The sequence below is a fragment of the Amphiprion ocellaris genome, chromosome 4 (assembly GCF_022539595.1).
Source record: "Amphiprion ocellaris isolate individual 3 ecotype Okinawa chromosome 4, ASM2253959v1, whole genome shotgun sequence".
NCBI classification, from domain to species: domain Eukaryota; kingdom Metazoa; phylum Chordata; class Actinopteri; family Pomacentridae; genus Amphiprion; species Amphiprion ocellaris.
In genome coordinates, this window is record NC_072769.1 from 15,643,633 (window position 1) to 15,667,633 (window position 24,001).

At 38.8% G+C, this 24,001-nt stretch overlaps 2 protein-coding genes across 4 annotated transcripts; one reads left to right on the plus strand and one right to left on the minus strand.

The window, feature by feature from the left end:
- Nucleotides 1-18,483, plus strand: fam114a1 (family with sequence similarity 114 member A1). Of its 2 annotated transcripts, none has more exons than XM_023294372.3 (13): nt 1-117; nt 2,536-2,859; nt 3,882-3,966; nt 4,509-4,741; nt 5,938-6,072; nt 6,242-6,394; nt 6,484-6,670; nt 10,048-10,133; nt 12,447-12,683; nt 12,822-12,961; nt 14,193-14,265; nt 15,024-15,077; nt 16,133-18,483. In XM_023294372.3, the coding sequence occupies exons 2-13, from the start codon at nt 2,542-2,544 to the stop codon at nt 16,256-16,258; spliced, it is 1,827 nt and encodes a 608-aa protein (XP_023150140.1). In that variant the 5' UTR covers nt 1-117; nt 2,536-2,541; the 3' UTR covers nt 16,259-18,483. The 2 variants fall into 2 exon arrangements, with proteins under 2 accessions (XP_023150140.1, XP_023150141.1); XM_023294373.3 differs by having other exon boundaries at nt 6,484-6,631.
- Nucleotides 18,484-23,986, minus strand: si:dkey-192k22.2 (uncharacterized). 2 transcript variants are annotated; one of them, XM_023294374.3, is made up of 10 exons: nt 23,667-23,986; nt 22,796-23,083; nt 21,802-22,104; nt 20,268-20,378; nt 20,111-20,179; nt 19,417-19,458; nt 19,302-19,340; nt 19,179-19,211; nt 19,017-19,064; nt 18,484-18,619 (listed from the first exon to the last, which is right to left on the minus strand). In XM_023294374.3, exons 1-10 carry the CDS (start codon nt 23,752-23,754, stop codon nt 18,558-18,560), a joined length of 1,083 nt encoding a protein of 360 aa, XP_023150142.1. In that variant the 5' UTR covers nt 23,755-23,986; the 3' UTR covers nt 18,484-18,557. The 2 variants fall into 2 exon arrangements, with proteins under 2 accessions (XP_023150142.1, XP_023150143.1); XM_023294375.3 differs by lacking the exon at nt 20,111-20,179.
- Nucleotides 23,987-24,001: the final 15 nt, after the last annotated feature.

Below are 24,001 nucleotides of genomic sequence, written 5' to 3' on the forward strand. Positions count from 1 at the left end.
TTCCGGGTCCCTCGGCTGTTGCTCCGGCGGTGAACCATCTTGTCCGCGGAGACTCTTTGGCCTCTGAGCGACCTGCCGACGTGGCGGGGCGGAACAGGAGCCGCTGGCACCGACCGGGTGAGCTGCACTGCCACTTTCACAAAAACAAAACTGTCTTTGCGCTTTTAAACTTTCCTCTAGTCTTTAACAACTGGCTGACAGAATAAATATGCAACCAGACCGGCATTTATCGCTTAAATTGTTCGCCGCGGCGCTGAAAATGTGTTTGTTTGTGTAGTTAAGACGCTAAAATAAAGAAAAACACAACATGCCATGCTAGTTTTATAAAAATACAATATAACGGTTAATTATGTCCGGTTGTCATTCTGTAAAAATGTTGCAAATAGCGCTAAAAGAAGCAGAGGAGTCGTTTATTTGCGCTTAAATGGATGTGAATTGTTTAATTTCACCGGTTTTTAGTGTCACTGTCGTTCACAGACAGCAGTTCTCCATCTGTCAGCATCCAGTGCATCATTTTAATTGTCAGAATTACTTTGTCATTCTCTTTGCTCCACATCACTCAATACTGATTATAACTTGTTTTACAGGCGCTTAGAGTAACATTTTTTTGTTTGAATTTTTTTTAAAAAGCATGTTTCACAGCAGTTTATTTACCACGTTGCAGGTTTTGTTTAGAGATTAAATTTTGCTAAATGACATTTTTGCTGCCAGAACACAGCCTGAAATCAATAGCAGTGACAACGGGTGACAATCATGTGAATGTCTGTGCAGCAGCTGACCACAAGATGGAGGCATTAAACCTGAACTCTCAACCATACAGCAGTATTTTACTGGATTTTATGGCTGATTCATTGAGCAAAAACTTCATTATGTCACAGTTTTGTTCCTAAACCTTTGTTGATAGTAAAAAAAAGAAAGACGTGAAGTATCTGTGGTGAACTGATTAGCGGTTATCTTGTGGTGAAACGTTTGCAAACTCAGATTGCATTGATTTAGAGATTTGCATGTTTGAACTTTGTGCCAGCTGTGTTTGGAGGACTGTGATTAGGTGTTTTGCAGTCGCTATTACAAAATCATCATTTTGTGTTTACAGGTAAGAGGGCAACATTGTCAGGTTGTGTCTTTGCATTCAAACCCCTGCAGCCATAGTCCTCCCACATAGATATTTTCAGCTGTGCTTCCTGATTAAACCTCTTTTCAGGCTGCGTTTGAGTGACATCTCCCTCAGTTTTTACATTAGATGTTGGAATTTACACAATTATTGTTGTTTGTTTACAGCAGCAGAGATGCGCTGAACGTAATCCCACTGAGAGGTTTAATCCTCCAGCGTAATTAAAAAAACAACCGCGTGAACGAATGTGCAAAGCCTCAAGAGTTTCTCATTTTGAATTATATGTAAAAAATAATTGTGAGAGAAACAAGAAGGTGTTTTGTTATCGCCAGAGATGAAACTAATTGCTACTCTAAGCTGCTAGTCTGTCACCTTCAAAAAAATAAATAGAACACCCTTTAGTTTAGATTTCTGTTACAAGTATTTATGTTAAATGTCAAAAATAGCAAAAATCCATTTTTATTTAGTTTGTGGTTACTTCTGCCTTTTCTCAAGCCCTCACACAACTAGTTAACCTGTCAGCTTTACAAGTAAATAACAATTTGATCCAAGTGCTACCTTAAACCTAAGTAAGAAATAGTAGGAATAATATCAGACAGCGTGTTTTCTTCCTGAAAGAGGCGGGGCCAGCAGCAGCTCATTGGTTTTCAGAGCAAACAAGCCCTTTAAGAAAAGGGTTTTATACAGTCATGATTAAATGAACCATCTTTATGGCAGTTTTAGATAAAAAAAAAAAAAAAACTTAAAAGACACACTCAAATTTTTATTAATTTTCTGGACAATGGTGCCTTTAACCCTTAGATGCACAAATGATTGGCCCCTACACTCTTCCACAAGTAGGTCAAAAATGAACTGAATAAGAATCAGTGTGTTTTTTTGCCATTTTTTTTTGTCATTTTGGTTAAGAATAATCATATGTATTAATGTTTGTATTATATTTTTGTCCACACAAGAATGAGTTCACGTTTGAAATATGTTTATTTTTCACTTTATAACAGATTTTGAATATTCTGATCATTGACAAAGAAGAATATTACACAGAGCAGCAATAGAAGAATGCCAACATCCATTTTGTTGACATTTTTCTACATTTGTCCTCCAGTTGTTGCTGCTCTCCATCCCTCCAAGTTGGTGCACTTCCAACACATCTTGTATGATATTATCAGCGATGAAGAGCTAAGAGTAGTACTACAAATATCACAGTTTCTTTAAAAGTATTAAAGGTAGCTTAAAAATTGAAATGGAATGATATCAAAAAGATGTTTCTTGAGAAATGACTGGAATATGAAATGATAAAAACTCTTCATTACAAAGATATTTCAAGAAAGCGACCTCACCGGTTCATTTTTGACTCATTTGTGCATCTAAGGGTTAAAGAAGCACAGATCAGCATTTGCTCGACTAAAACCGTCCAACTCTTCCAGATCACCATGTCCCAGGCTGCCCCCTCTGACACAGACCCCTCCACAGACCCCACCCCTCCACCTGCCCAGCGCCCCCATGCTGACCCCGACTCCTGTCCGGACGTCCCAGCAGCGCTCTCGGCCCCACCGCTGCCTCCGTTCATCCCAGAGACTGTGGAGCTTCCACAGTCCACCGAGGAGACGGCTAACGAGGACATCACCACCGCCACCACAACTGACCCATCGGAGGACCAATCGGAGCCTCCCGCTGAGGGTCATGTGATTGCATGTGACCAACCAGTGAGCCTGGAGCCGGACACCGACGCTGCCGGGGAGGATGCAGAGGTTTGTAGCACAAGTTTACCTACTTATAGTTTCATTTTCTGGACAGACAACACTGTGGGAAAGCTTTAGTGAAGTAAAGATGCTTATATAATGCCATTAAGATTCGTCATTACTTAAATACTGGCATCCAAAGTGCGCTAGAGGGAAAGAATAGCACCCTTTGCCTTTCAAACGGCACCAGTTCATTCAAGGTATTTGGCAGGAAAGTTGCTCAGCATCTTGGTAAACGCACCACAGTTTTTGTGTGGATCCAAGCTCTCTCAGTGTCTTCTGTCTCTTCATTTTATCTCACTCTGACCCCATGAGGTTTAGATCAGGGCTCCGTGGGCTCAGACCATCTGTTGCAGAACTCCTTGTTTTTCTGAAGATAGTTATTCATGACTCTTATTTGCAGTTCCTGTCACGATTCAATGAGCTCTGAGGCCGTGCTTAAGTCAGTCTAGATTTTTGAGCTCAGTGCCATTATTAGTATTTGGGAATTTAACTAAATCTAATAATAATGCCTCATATTGTACCATCCAGTATCAGTTTTACAAGAATTCCTAGGTAAACTAACCTTACTGCTGTTTGCTGTGGGGCAATTTCTAAATGACCTCAAACATGCATCTATTTAAACAGTGAACATATGCTGTTCATGGATACAGATTTATCTGCAATAAACTAAAATCAACCATTTGTGATTGTCTAAGTTTGATGTAATTCAGTTCAGGGCTGGAATTATGAGTAGATTTATCATTTACACAGTCAATTTAATATTTTGATACATTTTTTCAAGCACAATTGCCAATTAACAGGTGGTTCCAGCTTGTCAGTTATGGAGATTTTTTGCTTTCCTTTGTGTTAAGTGATAATGAAATAAGATAAGATTCTGGGTGTTGTTATGTTCAGTTTTTACTGTTCTCTGACAATTTATTGGCTTAACAATTAAGTGATGGTGAAAATGTTTTTTAGTTGCATTTGTGTGCACAAAAGGTTTGCTTTATGACCAACGTTGTCGTGTAAATGTGTGTGATTGTGTGCAGAGGTCTCTCCAAGAGAAAGAAACAGGTTGGGGAGGTTGGAGTTCATGGGGGAAGTCTCTTCTGAGCAGTGCCACCTCCACTGTGGGTACGTCCTCTGAACTTTTAGCCTATTTCCTTTATGCTCGTCGGTTCAGTTTCTCCGTCCTCCTGCTCCTGTCTTTGCTTGTGCTGCTGTCCAAACTGCTTGTCGTATCGCTTTGGAAACCTCTTCCTGACATTTGTTTGGGGAGGGTCTCTGTCCAAGGAGCTCTGTAACTCTCTGAAACTGATACACACACCATCACACTCTGATGTGAGAAAAAATGAGCAGCGGTTCGAGTTTCTCTGTTAAGCTCTTTTTCATTCTTGGCCCAGTAATTTGTGGCTCCTTTCAAGCAAACAACCTAGTGCAACTTCATGAATGTCTTTGTGTCCTTTTCATATATCTCAATAACATCACGCCTTCTCCCTTCGTCTGGCCGGTTACTCACGCTGCCGTCTCAGAACAACTCACACATTTTTGATTTCTGATGTGTTTTGACTCACATCTTCTATTATCTCACTGCTTCTAACAGCGTATAAACCGCACTCACACACAGTCCCTCCTCATGTCTGCAAGTCTTTAGCTTTACACATTTCTGCGTGCAGGTCAGAGCCTGACCTCAGTTAAGGTGAAAGCAGGCGAGGCTCTTCGTCTCCACAGGACCTCAGTAGGAGAGGAGGCACAAGAGGAGGAGGATGGAACAGAGGAGAAGAGAGACGGAGGCGGTGAAAGTGGAGAGATGGACGTGTCCAGCTGTGGGGAGTCGTCTTCTCCAAATGCTGCTGCAGCTTCTAGCAGAGGAGTTTTCTCTACAATCACACACGCTGTGCAGAACACAGTGAGTACATAACATAAACACATAGATAGCTAGACACTATATATACAATACTGTCTACTACTAATCATCAATTAGCCTTTCAGCACCATTAGCTAACACAATGTAGCATTAGAACACAGGAGTGATGGTTGCTGGAAATGTTCCTCTGTACCCCTATGGAGATATTCCATTAAAAATCTGCCGTTTCCAGCTAGAATAGTCATTTACCACATTAACAAAGTCTAGACTGTATTTCTGATTAATTTAATGTTTTTCTTCATTGAAAAAACTGCTTTCCTTTCAAAAATGAGGACATTTCTGAGTGACCCCAAACTTTTGAATGGTAGTGTATTTATTTATTTATAAATTCTGCTCTGTAAGCTGCCATCAAATAGCTGGTATTGTTTTTATAAAAACCTTGACTGTTTGATAATGTAATGCTGCTCTAAAGCCATGTGACAGTATAAGCTGCTAAAAGAAACGGTATATAAAGAAAAAGGAAAAAAAGTTGAATGCAGTTTAATTTTTAATAAATTTCTTAACATTTTCATCACGAGAACAGTTATTTTAATGCTGAAAAATATAAATTGTAAAAGCATGCACGTTCAAATTCTGTAAGTTTACAGTAATAATTATTATTGCAAGCAAGGGTTTGTTGTTACAGCGAAATGATGCAGTGCAGAAGTGTTTTTCAATAAAATTCCTACATAAATCTGCTACCAAAGTATGAATATAGATTTCAAGATCATATAATTTTGCTGAAATCCATAGTTTCTTATGGAATAAATAAAAGATATCAATATTTTTTTTGGCCAAAGATCTGACAGAGGTCTGGCTGTAAAAAAAACATAACGTTTAACTTCAACTAATTGCTAAAAGCAGAATTGCAGCGCTACAACTGTGATGCAGAACATTATGGGATGGTAAGTACAAATGTAATTAATAAATGTCACATGCGTTTTATAAAAATATGAAATGTTTAAATGTAAAATTAGTAAGTTAAAATTCTAACTCGGTTCCTTATGATTTGACACAGAATTTAATACTTTGACCATGATGTTTGTGATACTAAGTGTATCAACATTTTAATTGATGTGGAGTATTTTATCATTCGCAAAATATTTTAAAGCTTTCTGGTAGAATGGGTTTCAGTAGTTTGCAGGGCCATTTTGATAGTTTTTTCTCATTATGTATGTCTTTGTTTGTCTGTCTTGCAGGGTAAGTCCGTGATCAGCGGAGGTCTGGATGCCTTGGAGTTCATTGGAAAGAAGACTATGACTGTTCTTGCTGAAAGTGACCCAGGTTTCAAAAAGACCAAAACTCTGATGCAGAAGACGGCCTCACTGAGTCAGGCACGTAGAAACAAAAATAAAATCACACAAAGCTAATACAACTTCCTACACATAAGAAAGAAGTGTAAAACTTTGTATTTAGTGTGTGGACACAATAATTTTTAGATTTTCAGTGTTTCAATCTGTGTGTACGTCCTCTAAAGTTAAACCTGACGTTGTGATTTTTCAGATGCTGAAGGAAGCCAAGGAGAAAGAGCGTGCACGTCTGAGTAATCAGCCAATCAGCGCTCCCACAGCTCACTACGGTATTCTTTTTGATGACTACCAAGGTTTGTCGCACCTTGAGGCCCTGGAGATCCTGTCCAATGAGAGCGAAGCAAGGGTGAGGCACAAGTGTCAGGAATATAGAGCACTTCTCAGAGGCACAGCTTGTTTAAAATAAAGTACATGTAGTCGTATGTCTTCTCTTAGGTCCAAGCCTTCCTCTCTTCTCTGGAGGAAGAGGAGCAGGAGGAGGTGAAGAAGGAGCTGATTTTCATTAAAGAGATTTTCATCAAACAAGAGGAGGAGGAGGAGGAGGAAGGAGTGGGAGAAGCAGGAGGACAGACGAAGGATAACGGTGATCTAAGTTCCCAATTACACTGTTCTACCCCCTTATGTAAGTGACCCAGACCAGGTTGAGGTGGAGGTAGAGGCGATCCCTGAGCACTGACCCAGGATCAGGTGGCCTGTAGCTCATTTTGTCAAAGGACACAAACTGATGAAGGATCACAAGCGCCACGGTCTGAAATTATGTTTCACTTTGGTCGAATTTCCATTCAGTTTTTGTGACAGTTTACAAAAATCCTGCTTTTGCTGACATCCAGTAGGTTTAAACCTGCTGCAGTGATGCTGAAGTGTAACTTACAGTGTGGTCAGCACGCTGTGATATCAGTGTTCGGGGGAATTACAGCAGCAACAGAGAAGACTTCTGACTATGTCCTACTACTTAGAAATAAAAGAGCCTAAAGGAACCTTTTGGGGTTTCTCACCATTGCCACTGTGGAGGAACCTTTTGAACTGAAAGTGATTCCTTGAGGAACCACTGCAGCAGAGAATACTTAAATTGAAACTCTTTATTGTTATGCTAATTCTTATTGTAAATAGTTTTTAATAGTTAGCAAACAATTAGTTTGCTAAAAGTAATGACTACAGATAATAGATTAAAATGGTTAACTAAAAATAGTAAATAGTTTGCTAAAAGTAAATGGATAAATCATTCAGGAAAATGATTAAATAGTTAACTGAAAGAAATGGATTAAATGGTTAACTAAAACTACTAAATAGGTAAAAGTACTGTATTAGCTATTAGCTAACTGTTTTTAATTTGAGCTACTTTTAGAGAATTGTTTTTAACTTTTAACTAAATATTTGTCACTGTAGCTAACCATTTCTTATAGTCAATTATTTATAAATTTTAGGCAACTGTTTATGTTTACCTAACTATTTCTTACTTTTAGCTAAATGTCTGTCTTTTAGCCTATTGTTTGTTATGCGTAGCTAACTATTTGTTAAATTTAACCAGCTATTTGTTACTTTTAGCTAAGTATTTATTACTTTTAACAAACTGTTGGATTTAGCTAACTATTTGTTACTTTTAGCTCACTGTTGTTTTTACTTTTAGCTAATTATTGCTTTTAGCTCACTATATATTATTATCACCTTCATCGAAATCATTATATACATGTTGTAATATTTCAATATTTGCAGTTGTATAAAAAACTCAGGTGTGAAGTGTCAGATCTACAAGAAACTCTACACCAAATATTGGTGGAACCTCTCTCAGTAAAGTTCCCCCAGGATCCTCTTGTGAGTTATTAGAGGTTCCTCCAGCAACTTCTTCTCTGAATTGAGCTTTGAAAGGTTCCTCAAGGAATCATCCAAGAAACCAGGAGGTTAGCTGTCCTAATTCTAAGACAGTACTGTCAGACAGAGCGTAGTCAGATAAGAAACAGAGTATTCCAACACTGCTTTTCAGTCTGCTGTTACTCATTAGTGACCTTATCAGGACGTATTGATGTTTATTCCACTTATGTGAAGTTGCAGAAACTGAACATTATTACTACTGGCCATTTTCCAAAGAATCTTCAGTTGTTTTTTTGTCACAGTCAGTTTCCTCGGCTTTGGTGCATTGAGGCCGGAAGAATGAGCTGCAGAGTTTTATATCCGGTGCTCCATCAGTTTAATGCACAGCGATCTGTTTGCTAGTCATGTGGAGTTTGGAATATGTGGGTGTTTACTGTGCAGTGACGGTTTAACAAAAGACACTGTGGCACTGCGTTATTGTACATGGAGGAGCCATTGCTTCTTATACAACCTTATGAAAGTGCAACACCAAATTTAAGGAGTATGTTTTATTTTCCTCACACCTTGTGATACTGATACACGTCTGTATTACCTCCACAAGTACTGATAGAGAATGACGACATCGCATCGCAAGAACATGAAAGATGCTGCCTGGCTTCATTGACAATTCAAATATATTGTCACCCTTTGTTTAACTTCGGTCCACTTCCACTCCTGGGACTAACTCCTGTCCATCTAACCTTCAGGAAAAACTACATCATACTCCCCAGTCACAGGTACTGTAGGAACATTATTAGAGTGTAGGCTGAATCTTAAATTTCAGTTGAAAAACGGTGTGATAGAGGTTTTAATAATCTCTCTACTTTGAGAAACTGCAGTAACCTGTTCTGACGTATCATAGCAAACACGACAAAATGGTGAATATTTTAGCTGCTCTCTGTTGATGGTGGTTGTTACCGACACTCAATGATTGAAGCAGAGAATATATAAATTTTGGATGAGGAACAAGTTAAAGAGCCCCCTGAGCTTCCTGAAACATGCACAATATCCTCCTTTCTGCACCAAAAGAGAAAAAAAAGCATAATCCTCCTCCTTCTCTGAGCCAGTCAAACTCCTAATAATATTCTACATTCCTTTAACTGAAGCAAAACACTGATATCAGTACTGAATGTGACAGACAGACTTAAGTGGCAGCATGATCGCATGATCGCTGATGTCCTGGAAATCACCATAACTACACGTGTTTTAATCCCAAACATCTCTATCTGAACTAACAATTCTGTTTTAATCACCACATTAACTCAGCTGTCAGTCTGTGACATTGTGTCGTGATTGAGGTCAGAAGCGGAGAAGCAGAGCAGCAGCCAGAAAGGATTCAGTTTCTAATACATTTTAGCAGAGAACCTGTCAACAGAGCTTTAAACTGTCCAATATATAGACTTTTTAAAACCATTTTCTTCGTGCTAGAGTGAGAAAATCTGCTTCCTCACAAAAGTAACTGTGTTGTCTTGAATAATAGTATCTGTCTCATCGTTTTGTAACACACTTAAATTAATTTTTCTCTTCACAATTGCCTGGAAAAACTTACATCCTCATGAGAATCGGTGTTGGAGGCGTTTTGTTCCTGATATTCTGCCAAAGAATTATAAAATGTTCTACCAAAGTGAAACTCTGTGTCAAGAGGACGCCATGTGAAGCCAAGTTTTGGTTTTTATCATATGTCACCAGCCTCTTCTCACTTCATATTTTAAAGGGTTTATATAAACTTGTGACAGGCAGCTTGAGGCGATGTCACAGCAGTGCACAGTTCAAAGCAGGCAGGTGTCCCTTTATCTGAACACGGCGCCTGATCCAGTGTTGGTGTTCAGGGGCCACTGACACGTTCACATCACAGACTCAAGGACAGCCAACAGAAACAATCCGGCAGATTAAGACATTAATTCTGCATGTGTGCGCCTCAAATATGAAGCTCTGGCTGTAATTGAGACTCAGGAGCTTGAATTAAGTTGGCATGAAAACAAGAATCGGCTGTTTGCTCAAGGCAAACAAGAATGTTACTGTCATGATTTCAGCATGGGGGAAATCAAACCATTCAAACCTGCATGTAGCATCCAATGTCTTTAATGTATGTTGTGTAGATTGAAGTATACTGACATGACGTGGGTTTATGTGTTTGTGTGTTTTTGTCAGCTGCTGACGGTGAGGAGTTTGTTAGTGTTCTCACAGAGCTGCTGTTTGAGCTTCATGTTGCTGCTACACCAGACAAACTCAATAAGGTGACACCAACACACACACACACACACACACACACAAATAGAAAGTAATACAAACACACACACATATGTACACACTACCTTTCAAAAGTTTGGGGTCACTTAGAAATGTCCTTAATTTTGAAATAAAAGCAGCGTTTTTCAATGAAGATAACATTAATCAGAAATCCAGTCTAGACATTGTTAATGTGGTAAATGACTATTCTAGATGGAAACAGCTGATTTTTAATGGAATATCTACATAGAGGTACAGAGGAACATTTCCAGCAACCATCACTCCTGTGTTCTAATGCTACATTGTGTTAGTTAATGGTGTTGAAAGGCTAATTGATGATTAGAAAACCATTGTGCAATTATGTTAGCACATGAATAAAAGTGTGAGTTTTCATGGAAAACATGAAATTGTCTGGGTGACCCCAAACTTTTAAACAGTAGTGTATTTATACACTGTAGTTTTCCAGCAATCGTAAGAATATCCATTGACTTTCAGGATAAATTAGTAAATCATTCAGTCTGTGTTTCATAAGGTATATGGTAAGGTGTATGAACATCCTGGATATAAAAGCGAGAACAGTTTCAAGAGAAAAAGGCGCTTATACACTAAATAGAGGCTCCCTGAAGGACAATTTAGTAAATGCAATTACTATGCTTTGTGTATTATGAACACATCAATGTATTGACAGTGTTTATAACAAGAAACTCAGATATGTTACTTTTATAGCTTAGTGGGATGCAATCAAATGCTTATCTCTCTGACAGAAAGATACTCTGAATGTAGTGATAAAGCTACTAGTTGTAATGAATATTTTAGGATTCATCTTACGATTTCAAAACATTCTACACGAGGGATATAGCTGCTTTGATTTCAGTGCAGATCCATCAAAATGAAAACACTTTGCACTACTCTTTCCTAGTGCACCATTCTATATTCACCATTTTAAAAAATCAACTAATTTGAACTAAAATGGAACAGATAATTAGTTAATGTGGTAACTGATTATTGGTTCACCGGAACACTCCAGTCTTTCCTATTGCTATTGGCATGTGAGTCACAGATACTTAAGCTGGCAGTAATTAAATTGAATTTGGCAAAAATTCTACAACAACATTTCAGCGTGTTGTAATTTAGGTGGAAGGAGACTTCTGCACCTCCTACTGGCTCTGTTTTAGCCTTCAGAAAATGTAGGACAGGGACCAGAAAGCTGCAAAATGTGGACTGTATTTTTTAAATTAAAAAAAAAAAGTAAGCTTCTTGCAGCTCTTCCCCTGGTAACCTAAGCCCCTCCCATCAGAATGGCACAGGTATATGCACATGCAGCCAAAACGAGTTTCACATCAGTGATCTGATAGTTGAATGGTTAGGGTGCATATATTCTGGGTACAGATACTGTCAGCACTAAGTGTCCAGTTCAAATCTTGGCTGACCAGCTTACTTTTCTTGTCTCTCTTCACTGTCTGTCCAGTAAAGGCAAAAATAAAAAAATAAAGTTAAGAAAGAGCAAGGTTGATTGATGGATTCATCTAGAAGAATCTGTCAGGGAGCTAGCCGAGGAATTTGTTGTGTCATTCGGCTTTTTATGTAGCTGAACATTATCTTCGACCGTCGTGACTCAGTCTCAGGTGAGATAAGTTTGTTTTTCTTTTTTTGGGGTTGCTTTGTGGTGTCGGCAGTTTTTGCCAAAACTGGACTCTTCCTGCAGGATTTTCTGCCAGTGAATCAGGGTTTGTACCACCTATACATCTGCACTGTACAACAGCACATAGGATCGCCTTCTCTCAGAGACGACCTGGGCTTGGCCAGAGTCTTCCCTCACAGGTAGAGGTGCAGAAGTCTAGTTGGCTCTGGTTTTCTTCACCACTTGAATTTCAGTATGCTTAAACATTGAAAAAATACTCCCTACTTCAGCTTTAATGCAACAAGTTTGGGCTCCCTTCCTATGGATATCCATGAAATTAGTAACTGAATTAGATAAATTGAATTCAAGTTGCATCAAAGAAGTGAATTACAAAAATTCACTGATCATCATGAACACAGGATAAAACATCATCCTTCCTGTCCACTTTCAGAAATGTGGTCCACAGGGCTACAGAAATACACACACACCTATTGCATTTTTAACATCCAGTCTCTCCTTCTGCAGTTGCACACATAATATAAAAGTTATCACCTTTGACGCCCTTTTGCATAATCAAATTCACATATATACAGTAGAACCCACATTAGCATATAATCACGTATATGCATCTAATTAGCATACATCAGAATGCAGATCTCTCTCCATGCAGAGCTGATGGCTGGTAATTATGCATCTCCAGGCACGAATGAGGGCCCACGACTGGGTGAGCGAGGTGGAACAGCCTGTCACTGCGGAGACAGTTGGCAGGGAAACGCAGGACCAGCCAAGAGGAGAGGCCTCGCCTGTGGAGAACAAAAAGGAGGAGACGAAGAAAGGCGAAGAGGAACAGGGGGAGAAGAAGAGTGAGGGGGAGGAGACGAAGGCAGGAGAGGAGGAGGAGAAGAAAGAGAAAGAGAGTGACCCCAGATCTGTAGAGGTGAGGTCAGATCAACAGTGTTATCACTTCCTCTTTTAATGTTTATTTCGGTCACCTTTCCTCCCGCTGTCACTGCCTGATTTGATTTGATGTAGTTATTCAGTGTGTTCTTGTTCATCTTCATCTGCCTCTCCTCAGGCTGTCTACCTGTCATCAGTCGGCAGTCTGGCTGAAGTGACGGCTCGCAGTATCGAGCAGCTCCACAAGGTGGCAGAGCTCATCCTTCACGGTCAGGATCTGGAGAAACCTGCCAGAGACCAGGCCCACATCCTCACCAGGTTCGTGTTTGTGCAAGTGTACCCATATTGCTACAGTCACACAGTTTCCACAGTAACACCGTGTTCACCCAGTGCCTGTTTGGGGACATAACCATAACATAAGTCATTACTTTTACATTCTTTGACATGAGATAATTTGATTCAAGATTAAAGGTTGGACCATGAGTGACTATGATAATAGTTAAGTTTTCAGGAAATTAATTTAAGCCATTGTAATGTCCTCTGAAGTGATGGAAATAAAACTGTTTGTCTAAGTGAGGAGCAGCTTAATTAGTTTTTACACCTTTTTAGAAAGTGTGGACGTGTTGGGCAAAAGTCTTTGACAGATCTCAAACAGAGCTGCTTGTGGTTTAAGACCTAATTTTAAAGTTTGGGATTAGGCACATGAGGCTAGAGAATGTATTATATCTTCACTAAAGCCCATTTCACTGTTGGGAGATGTAAAATTGCTGCTTCATCAAACTGATAAAGTGACAGCATTCTAGTATTTAGATATACGCTACTGTTCAGAAGTTTGGGGTCACTCAGAAATATCCTAATTTTTGAAAGAAAAGCAGCGTTTTTCAATGAAGATAACATTAAATGAATCAGAAATACAGTCTAGACATTGTTAATGTGGTAAATGACTATTCTAGCAGGAAACAGCTGATTTTTAATGGAATATCTCCATAGGGGTACAGAGGAACATTTCCAGCAACCATCACTCCTGTGTTCTAATGCTACATTGTGTTAGCTAATGGTGTTGAAAAGCTAATTGATGATTAGAAAACCCTTGTGCAGTTATGTTAGCACATGAATAAAAGTGTGAGTTTTCATGGAAAACCTGAAATTGTCTGGGTGACCCCAAACTTTTGAACGGTTGTGTAGCTCACTTTTAAGCTAACATTTCGCATAGCTTTTTTCAAATATAGCAACAACAGTGATGGAGAGATCCACAGTAAAAGAACTATAGGAGCATTATGTATGGATTGGACAATAAACTGAACTGAAGACTAAGCCTAAACTAATTACAAGGTTATCAAACTGTCCAAAGAACTGTGATTAGCTTTGTTTTAGCTTTATTATTATTGACATACAGGTTTACAATTGAAAGATAACGCTGTAATATTAATTTAACAGTGATAATAACATTACCAGAAATACAGTTGAACTCCTGTATAGACTTCCTGTTTCCTTATTGCTTTTCTTCCTTGATTCCATGTGCATATCTGTTAATGCGACTGCATTTCAGGTTGACATGCGCCATGTGTAAGGAGGTGGACTGTCTGGCCAAGAAGTTCTCTGATACGCTGCTTCTTGTCGGGGTAGGTGAGAGCGTGTGTGAACATTAAGGGTTCCTGGATGTTCTAGCAAGGTCACCTTAATATTTTCTGTCTGCATTCACTCTTTGTATTTTTAAGAACATAGAAAATAATTATAGGACTAGCAAGAGGGAATAACAAGGCAAACAACCAAAACCAGCTTCATAACCTTGTTGCAGCTTTTGGCCTCTGAACATTACCACTTTTGGCACAGACACTCCGTCCCTGTGCGATCAATATTTGCTGGGTAGCCTCAAACCTATTTGCTCCCACTGAAGGTGAATATTTCAGTCTTTAAAAACAGGTTACACATTTATACTTTCATTCATAAAATACAAAAACAATTCCCTTAATATCTGGACAGTTCAGTTTTTAGTTAGTGTGCATCAGATAATACATTTGCTGAGGACTATTTCCAGCTGCGAATTGATACATATTTAGTGAGTAACTGAATAGGACTGACTCAAAGTAAACTACTGTGGTTGAATTCACTGTAAGGAAGAAATGTCAGCCACTGCAAAAGTCGCCTCAATGGCAAAAATGCAGTCCTGTGGTACAGATGTAACAGAAAGCACGTCAGCAGTTTATCATTAGTTTCTATTTTGTTGCCTATGAGCTTTGTTGACAATAAGAAAAGCATTTTTGATGTTTGCCGTTGTGTTTTCCCACCATACAGTTAATTCTTAATCAAGACACCAGAGACGGCGAGAACATTGATTGATCTCATATTGATCTAATTAGTGCTGCCGTGTCTCTTTCAGGGTCAGAGGAAAGCAGAGGACTTGAATCCACTGGTCGATAGTGTGCTGCTGGAGGTGAGACTTTTTGCCCAAATGACCAAATTAATGACGCAGAAATCTCATAAATGTCATTCTAGCAGCGTTTTGATTGGCTGCTAGAAATGTCTTAATAATCAATGTCACTGATGAGACAGTTGAACATGTTTAATTTGCTAAAGGAAAATCAGGTGAGGCATGCACAAGATGATGAAAATATAAGAAATGCTCAGAATACACTTTGAAATGCACACAATTGACAGAAATGTTGCAAATTTAATTTCATATTCTAATGTATTTATGCTCTGTTATACAAATTTTACATGTATTCTCATAAATATCACATTCTTTACCTCTCTAGGGTTGTGGGTAAAGATATTTTTCCACCCATATTTTTCTACTCTGTTGTATTTTGCTCTATACACTTGCACTGTACGTACATGTTGTCAAATAAATAGTATTAGAAACAATTTTTTGTTTAGTTTTACTGATTGTTAGGGAATTCTGCGATGTCGAAAGAAGAATCAGGAGGCAAACTCAGAGACGCTCTGGAGACTCAGATGGCTTATGTTGAGAATAAGGTTTACTGATCAGGAGAAATGATGCAGTGAGTAACACAGTGATGTGAGCACTGGCAGCATCAGTTCTGAGGAGTCTCTCTGGCCTTGGGTATATACACAGTTGGAAGGCTTGCCATGTTTAGGTTACAATCCAAATATGTGATAGGTTTGTCTGTTCAGGAGCGCCATCTGGACAATAACATAACTTTATTTTCCTGACAAACGGTTGTCTTTCACTCTTATGTTATCTCTAGCCAGCGTCTGTCTGTCTCAGGGCCATATTAGGGACAAAGAGAACACAAACACGTTTACATCCTCAATTTAGGAGAAACATGGGTCAAGGGTGACATCCTGTAGAGTAATTTGTGGTGACTTGGTACCTACACTTGATTTAGGGTGACTGCAATTGGCAGACCTACCGGCATTTGGGATGTCATAAACTAACAACAGTGAGGGACCAACTCAGTTGTGAGAAAGTGAGTAATTTTTCCTTCACACTGATGATGATGATGATGATGTTTCTCCTGTCAACAGGGCTCCAACAGCACCAATTACATCCATAATGCATTCCAGCTGCTGATGCCCATCCTGCAGATCTCCCACATCCAGAGTCAACACTGCCGACCCTCTGCAGATGCAGCGGAGCAGATACAGCATTAACACACACAAACACACACTACCTGCTCACCAGCTTGTCTTAATGTACCTATTGTACAGTAAACTATAGAGAATAGACATTCCACATCAAGTGCTTTAACCTACATTAAGTGCCAAACAGTAGAAATGGACAGAAGATATTGTTATATATGGAGAATATAGAGAGAATATAGTCTTTAAGATAGCGATTTTAATTAACGGATGTATACAGAAGTGACCCACATGCAGGATGTATGTGTGTCACTACCATCTTATATCTCTGAATGTTATTTTGTCTGTTTTGCCGTTGATATTTTTGCGTTAAAGAACCAAATGGTGTTCAAGCTCAGCGTAAACAAACAACAAATATCCTCTCCAAAAGCTGAACCCAAAACAGAAAAGTACTGATTGTATTGAAGGGACTCTACATTAATGTATATTAAGCTTCCTTTGCACTCCTTATGAACCGTTGTGATTTCAGCAGAAAGAGCATTGACTCACACTAGTGAAAACGTCTGTCCTGTTTAACTGTTTTAATCTGGTTTGAGATGAAGTGCCAGTATTAATGATTATACACAGTAATTTCTTGGTTGTTTTATGTGTTAAATTATATGAAGCAACACTACCTTGTATATCATTTACATCTAGTTTGGTTTTAAAGTGTCCTTTTTTGGTTAGATTAAAGGTGCAGCCCAAGTGAATTCATCTTTACTTATACCGTGTATTTAAGAGTAGTGCAACATGCTGAGAAACTTGTTTGTTCTCTTTTTTGCCAAGAATTAGATAAGTGATGCCACTCTTTGTACATTAAACATGGAGCAGCACCCAGTTAGCTTAGCTTGGCATTAAGTCTGTAAACCAGGAGAACAGCTAGCTTGGCTGCACATAGTTAAGAAATAGTATGGAGCACAAAATGATTTTTAAATAGCCCCTGTAAAGCCACAATGTGTCCTTTTTTAATCAATATACTTAAGAAACAGTTGCTTATTTATACATGCAGAGGTTTTGGAGCAACATAATAAATGAAGTGCCACTCTTGTTTATCTCTGTTTTGGTCTTTAGATGTTAAACATATAATTATCTCAATCAGATAGTCACTACAAAATGAGATACAACTCATTATAAACAAGTGTAAAGCCAATTAGAGCTAAAAATTCAGGCCATAATTCCCTTCAAGCCACCTCTGTCATATTGTCACATTGTTTTTACATTGTTATTTCAAACATAATTATTATAAAAATATGAATTGTAGCTGCTTAAATACGCAAGTTATTTGGGTAATATGTTAACAGGTGAGCTTTAAAGATGCTGGCAGATGGATTCTGTTACTTTCAGGCAAAGCTAAGCTAGCTGTTTCCTCCTCTTACTGGTCTTAATGCAGGGTTGCCAGGTCTGTGTGACAAAACCTGGACAGCAGCAAAACTTAAACCATGTGTGTACGTGCTGATCTGGAATTAGTGTGGTAGGATTTGCACATAAATGAGTATTTCATTAAAAATGTGGATTTTTATTGATACTGTAGATGTTGTTCATGTAATTAGCATGCTGAATTTGTTCACCTGACCTGTGGAAAATGGATCGAACACTTCAGAAATGGCCCAATTCTGCATTAAAACCACAGGCCTGGCAACTCAGTCTTGATGCTAAGTTGAATCTTTTCTGGTGTTTCTGGTGTCATGTCCTTGGTCGGATTTCAGAACAAACACTCTGAGGAAAACATTTAATCCAAGTAGATGTTTTTTTTAATATTGTCCTTCATATTAAAGCCTTAAACAGCTTTGCCAGGATCTAAATTTCTATTCTTGCTGCTCACCAGAGATGCATATTGCAACCATTTTGCATTTTTTCTTTGACCACTGTTTCTTCTGACTGTGGAGTTAGATTGCTTCTTAGCTTCCAGCCCGCAGCTATTTAGATGTCTGAAAGATAAGTACGCTTCTTACTTCTGCTTCTGCCCTTTCAGAGATACATTCGGCAGGCAAGAAAGCTATTAAGCAAAGAAAATATTAGTCAGTCCTGTCAAAATCTTTTGGCTCCTTTCAGCTGCAACCAGATGGGGTGAGGCTGTTTATCAGCTGTGCGTCTCCCTTAGAGCAAAAAAATGATTTGTATTGCAGACTGAAAAATGTTTGAAGGCCTTTCATTTATTTAACTTTGGACAGTTTCCTAATGTGTTAAGACTGTCTTCTAATAAAGTGCCCTAAGACTGTTTGAAATGTGATGTTGAAAATAAACAAGCTTTAACCATCTTCAGGTGCCTCCGATAGTTTTATTTTCATCATAAAGGCGACTGATAGGTGAGCGCAGTCTGGCTTCTCTTGTGTCACCAGGCCTGATCCTCTGTGAGGGAGGAGGTGGAGGGATGGCCACGATGATGCAGATTTGCTAAAGGTAGATAAGATGAAACACGAGTTAGATGACCGTTAAAAAGGATTAGAATGAGTTGATGTTAAATCTTAACACTGTATGGTCTCTGCTAGGCTTTAACCTTGAAGTTCATCTTATAAACACTCAATATACAACATAAAGTATTGTAAAATCTACTACAACCAACATATAAATCATAATGAGTTACATTTAAGTGTATTTTGATACTAATACACATGTAGCTTTCCTTAGAGGTACCCTGTGGAGTTTCTGATCCCTAGTAGCAACTCCATAGGCCACCATTAAGTACAATGCATGGTTTTTATTTCCAACAGCACCTGTATATTTTCAGTGGAGAGCTTTAACTAAAAGTCGCCTCTTTTTGCTTGTGTGATTGTTCCACTAGTGAGTTTACCAGTATAGCAGTGGTCAACGTTTCCATCCAGCAGCATTTCTATGTCATCTGAAAAATGTACATCAGGACTGTTAACGTGCACAAACTCACAGAAACACTCAAGTACATGTGATCTGACTCATTTTTTAGAATTTGTGAAAGTTTGTCTGTGCGTGTCCCTACTTTGACTGTCAGCTTCTTGAATTGTCGAGAGTCCTATTCATTAAAAGAAAAAACACAAGTAGTTAAAAGATCAAAACAACACATCAATCAAGTGATTAGAATTGATTATATTTAATAACTGACCTGGCCGACCCTGAAATCCATATGAATGGAAGGCTGTTGCTGTTGGACAATAAGAGCTTGTTAGAATCCCTGAATAGATATTTCACTATGAAATAAGTTTTATTGTACAATTTACCTTTAGGAGTGGGACTGATGCTTTCTGCTTGCTTCTTTCCATCTAGATGAAAAACATCGGAAGCGTACAGTTTATCAGATATAATGTGCTTATTTATACTCACACAATGATTATTTTTTGAGTCTTTTCCTGTATAATGAGAATTGGGCTGATGTTTGACACGGTGATGCATAATTAATGTGACTACTTTAAGTCAATGCCATCAGGCATGTCTTTTAGATTTACTGTATGTGAAAAAAAAAAAGCCAGAAGGAAACTCGTGAACAGCTGCAGCACAAGAGATTGTCACTTTACCTCGAGCGCAGACGGAAATACATTTTCACTTTTTGACACTCTTTGCAGTGTCGGATATTGTTTAACAGGTTTTTGAATCTTGTGTATTGCAAATCTATTCTTACATTATAGCATTTGTCCTTCTAGATTGGGTTTTTGTGTGTGAAATGATTTTTATGTGCATTTCCGCTTGCGAATGTGCTTTCCTTAAGTTGCCCCTGGAGGGATAGAAGTTTTTGAATTGATTATTCTAAAATACCAAGCTCACCTTTAAATGAACTTTTGACTGCAGGGTTTGAAAGAGAAAGTGTGAGTGTCTCTAGCTCTATAGGGTGTTTACATGCACTCTTAGAATCCAAAGTAAGGAAAATGTGAAGAAGAACAAATATATTTAGTGTGGCATAAAATTCAGGACACACACCTTTTGCTTGTTTACCATTTAAACAGTGACCAGTAAAGTTACAAACAACAGGAAGCACTTTGGGCTTTTCTAGGGGGGGGAAGAGAGAGAAAACATTTTCATGTAATTTTTGAATCATCAAACTCATCCAGTGACTGTGTGTTTTTGTGTGTCTTACTGCAAATGCCTCGTTCACAGTAGATTTGTCCGATCACAACTGCAACTATAGTCAGGAGCACGACGCACAGCAGAGCCAGCCAGAGGACTCTGAACACACACCGCCACTCATCTGGGGGACGAAGACAGAACACAACTAAGTATGCAACACTTTTCACTGTCAATGTTTTAACCCTCCTGTCGTCTTCATTTACGGGCACCAAAAAAATATTGCTTCCTTGTCTGAAAAAAAAAAAAATCAAAAAATTCAGCAATAAAATTCCCCAAATTTCTGAAAATTTGCAAAATTTTCAGGAAAAAATTCCAATAATTCCTTTAAAGTTTCCCTTAAAAGTTTTATTTTGAAAAATCTCCCAAATTTGGCAAGAAAATAGTTTTTTCCCCCCACATTTTCAAACTTTAAATTTGCAAAACCTTCAGGAAGAAAATACCAATAATTCCCTAAAAGTTTCCCTTAAAAGTTATTAAAAATAAAATTAAAAAAAATCCCCCGAATTTGGCAAGAAAGTTCTTGTAAATATTTCAAAAAAATCCTAAAAATCTTCCAAAAAATCCTAAAAATATCTAAAGGAATTACCTATATATCAGTAAAACTTCTAATATTTTCTTTAGGAACACTCACCAAAAAATCAACCAAAATCCTGCGAATTTCGCTGGATTTTGGTTGATTTTTTTGTGAAAGTTCTTAAGAAATATTTTTTTTAACATTTCCTTTTTTCCACAAATGTTCAAAAATTTCACAAAATGTTGAAAATGTGGACATCAGAAGTTTCACTGTGAAGATATTTTTTTTTTCTCCACATTTTCAAACTCTAAAATGGGTCAATTTGACCTGCAGGTCAACACAAGGGTTAAATAACTAGAAGAGATTGGCTTTAAATTTTCTTATCATCGTGACCAGAAAACATATTTTCATCTAAAAAAAACCAGATGAAGACAGATTAGAAAAACAAGGACAGGAAATATAGAAAACAAAAATATAAAAAAAAGATATACAAGCAGAAGAAATAGAAAATGGGAAATAAGTGCAAAGAGAAATGGAAAGGCATGGGAGCGTATGGAAAAAGTCTGGTGGAAATGGGGCAGAAAAATTGTGAGTGAGATGGATATCCAGTTTTCATCACGCACACTGGAAAATATGACATAGTGGTAGCTTTAAGCATGGAGGAGTGCTGGAGAGCTGAACAGACAGAAAGCAATCCAAAATCAATACAGGCTCGGAGGTACAGCGAGATTAAGATGTACTGTAGTCTTGAAAAGATCATACAGTACAGGGAGAGAGAGGAGAAACAAAGTCACGGAGCCGAGATTGGAGTCAAGAGAAGAGAAATTGAAGGAAATTTGCTCTACTGAAAAAAAAGACTCTACTGTGGACTGAGAGAGAGGGCAGTTTTGAATGAAATGAAAACTGATTGGCCAATTTCCTCGTCTCCTATTGTCCCCTCTCTCCTCTCATCTCCTCTCCTATCTTCCAGCAAAGCCACGCCAGCCAGACGGGCAACAAAGAAGCTCTGCTCCTTCATCCCGACACCAACCTTTCTGTGTCCGTTTCCATGGCAGCTTTTCCTTTGCTGTTGCAGTCAAAACTGTTTGATTGGCGAGCCAAAGGAGACAGTGGCTTTGATTGGCTGTTTGAGAGGTGGGAAGGAGAGGGAGACAGCAGTAGAAAGCCTCCTTCTGTCCTTCATCATCACCCTTCTGCTCTTCTTCCTCCTCCTCCTCCTCGGGTGGGTGGAGGCGTAAGGAGCTGTGATTACTGCGGCCGTACAGGGTGAGATTCAGGTTCTCTGCATCACTGAGTCGAAGCTCGACGGACACCTCCAGATGTAACTCTACAGCTGTGGATGGACAGATAGATGAGTGCACTGATGGAGGCCTGAAATGATCTACTGATGTTTGAAGAAGACTTAGCAAAAGTGCTAACATGCTGATGTTTAGCGGATGTGACATGAATTAAGCTCAGTGAGATTCTTTAATAAGTGTAAGAAAATGATTTTTCTCAAGAAGATTTTCCAGTTGGCTCCTCTGTTGAACCACTAAAACACATTTCTTCCACAATCAAGTTACAGAATTACATGTCTTTAATTTGGAAAATAATTATCTGTAACCTGGAAACAGCTCAACTTTTAGTTTTTAGCCCTTATGTTAGTTAGCCTCAACTGATTAAATTTGCAGAGATGAAAGTGAGGATATAATGCCGAAGAGGACAAAACCAAGTCAGCTATTGGTTGCTGAAAATGTCACTAGTTTACAAGTATTTAATCATACATCAAAGTGTTGGACAAATTGAAATTCTGACCTGATGAAGCTACATAAAGATTATATAATTTATCCCACGCTGAACATTAATTATTTTACTGCAATACATCAGAAGATTACTAAAATCATGAGGATTCATCCTCTGGGCCACATGAAAGTCTTCAAAATTTAATTTCCATTTATTTAGAATATTTCAGTCTGGACAATGAGCCTCACTGCAAGCCCTGCTAAAGAGTACAAGTTGTGTTTAATATTTCACTGTGTGAATACCTGGTGATGAGTGATTTCCGTATAATACTGTCATGTCCGTGTCTGTTTTACACAAGAACCAGCTCGTTTTTGGATCATCTCTGCCTCTCCTGAAGTCTGATGCTGAATCTGTCGCATTGCGTTGATCCTCCTGTGTGCAGGCCTGATCCCACTGACTCTTAGAAGGGTCACACACATCCTTTCTCTTAATTTCAGCATTTCCAGTCTTCCCATGTTCCCCCTCCTCCTTCACCCGATCCACTTGTTCACAGGGCTCGTAGGGAAGGCAGAGGAAATTCACTTTTGATTCTGAAAAGATGAAGAGAACGAAGCACAGAACATTCAGAGCGATTTCTCAGCGGAAGCAGGCGAAAGGTGGAGAAACAGCAAGAGTGCTCTCAAGTTAGAGCAAGATCTCAAAATGGAAGCTACAGTTTGTATCTGACAGAGAGAGAGACAAAAAGAAGAAAACCACTGAAGTCAAACACGACATGAGTATAAAGGTTAAAGAAAGCTGCTCTCATAAAGATCAGTGTTTTCAAAGCAACACAACACGGAAGCATTTTCAGAGCAGCTGTCAGTCAGTGTTGTATGGAGCTATATTTGGGTCTGATTTTTATCTCAGAAAGACAGGCACACAGGCAGGTTGAATCAGAGTGAGTCTACATACACAAAGTGCCTTAACAAATAGGTTTGCTTCTTTTAAAGCTCAACTTTGTGCTTAAGCTTGAACAAAACATCTCTGAAAACTGAGCCAGAGTCAACATATCTTCATTTTTAATGCTTCAAACGGACCCTGACTGCTGAAGTAAAGTGAAGCACGTGGACACAGACACACAGATACGTGGACAGAAGGGACAAACATCCATCTGAAGGTGTTAATACGACCCACCTCTATACAAGGTGAAGAATTCTGGGAGACAGATGATGAAGGCGAGGATCACGAGGAGGAGAAGTTTAGTCACCGCTGCTCTTGTCATGGTTCAGACATAAGATCACACGGACACACTTGTTCACGCCGACACAGGCATGACTTGTGGCTCGTGGTATCGCCTTCCTTCTTCAGCTTTAAACAAACACATGCATTCACACTCTGTCTCTGCCCATCAGAGTGGCCTTTGGCAGAGTTTAAGGAACCCCAAAGATAATGTTCATAGTTCATGTGGAGGCAGGCGACGACGCAACGAGACACATGCACACAATACAAAGCAACTTCACTTCCTATTA

What these genes read in the sequence shown, in the direction of transcription:
- fam114a1 (XM_023294372.3), top strand. Translation starts at nt 2,542, where the DNA reads ATGTCCCAGGCTGCCCCCTCTGACACAGACCCCTCCACAGACCCCACC. An exon ending in CACACGCTGTGCAGAACACA is followed by an intron (nt 4,742 to 5,937) that starts GTGAGTACATAA and finishes TCTGTCTTGCAG; the next exon opens with GGTAAGTCCGTGATCAGCGG. An exon ending in AGACGGCCTCACTGAGTCAG is followed by an intron (nt 6,073 to 6,241) that starts GCACGTAGAAAC and finishes GTGATTTTTCAG; the next exon opens with ATGCTGAAGGAAGCCAAGGA.
- si:dkey-192k22.2 (XM_023294374.3), bottom strand. Translation starts at nt 23,754, where the DNA reads ATGACAAGAGCAGCGGTGACTAAACTTCTCCTCCTCGTGATCCTCGCC. An exon ending in CTGTGAACGAGGCATTTGCA is followed by an intron (nt 20,180 to 20,267) that starts GTAAGACACACA and finishes TCCCCCCCCTAG; the next exon opens with AAAAGCCCAAAGTGCTTCCT. An exon ending in CGTTGACCACTGCTATACTG is followed by an intron (nt 18,620 to 19,016) that starts GTAAACTCACTA and finishes ATCTACCTTTAG; the next exon opens with CAAATCTGCATCATCGTGGC.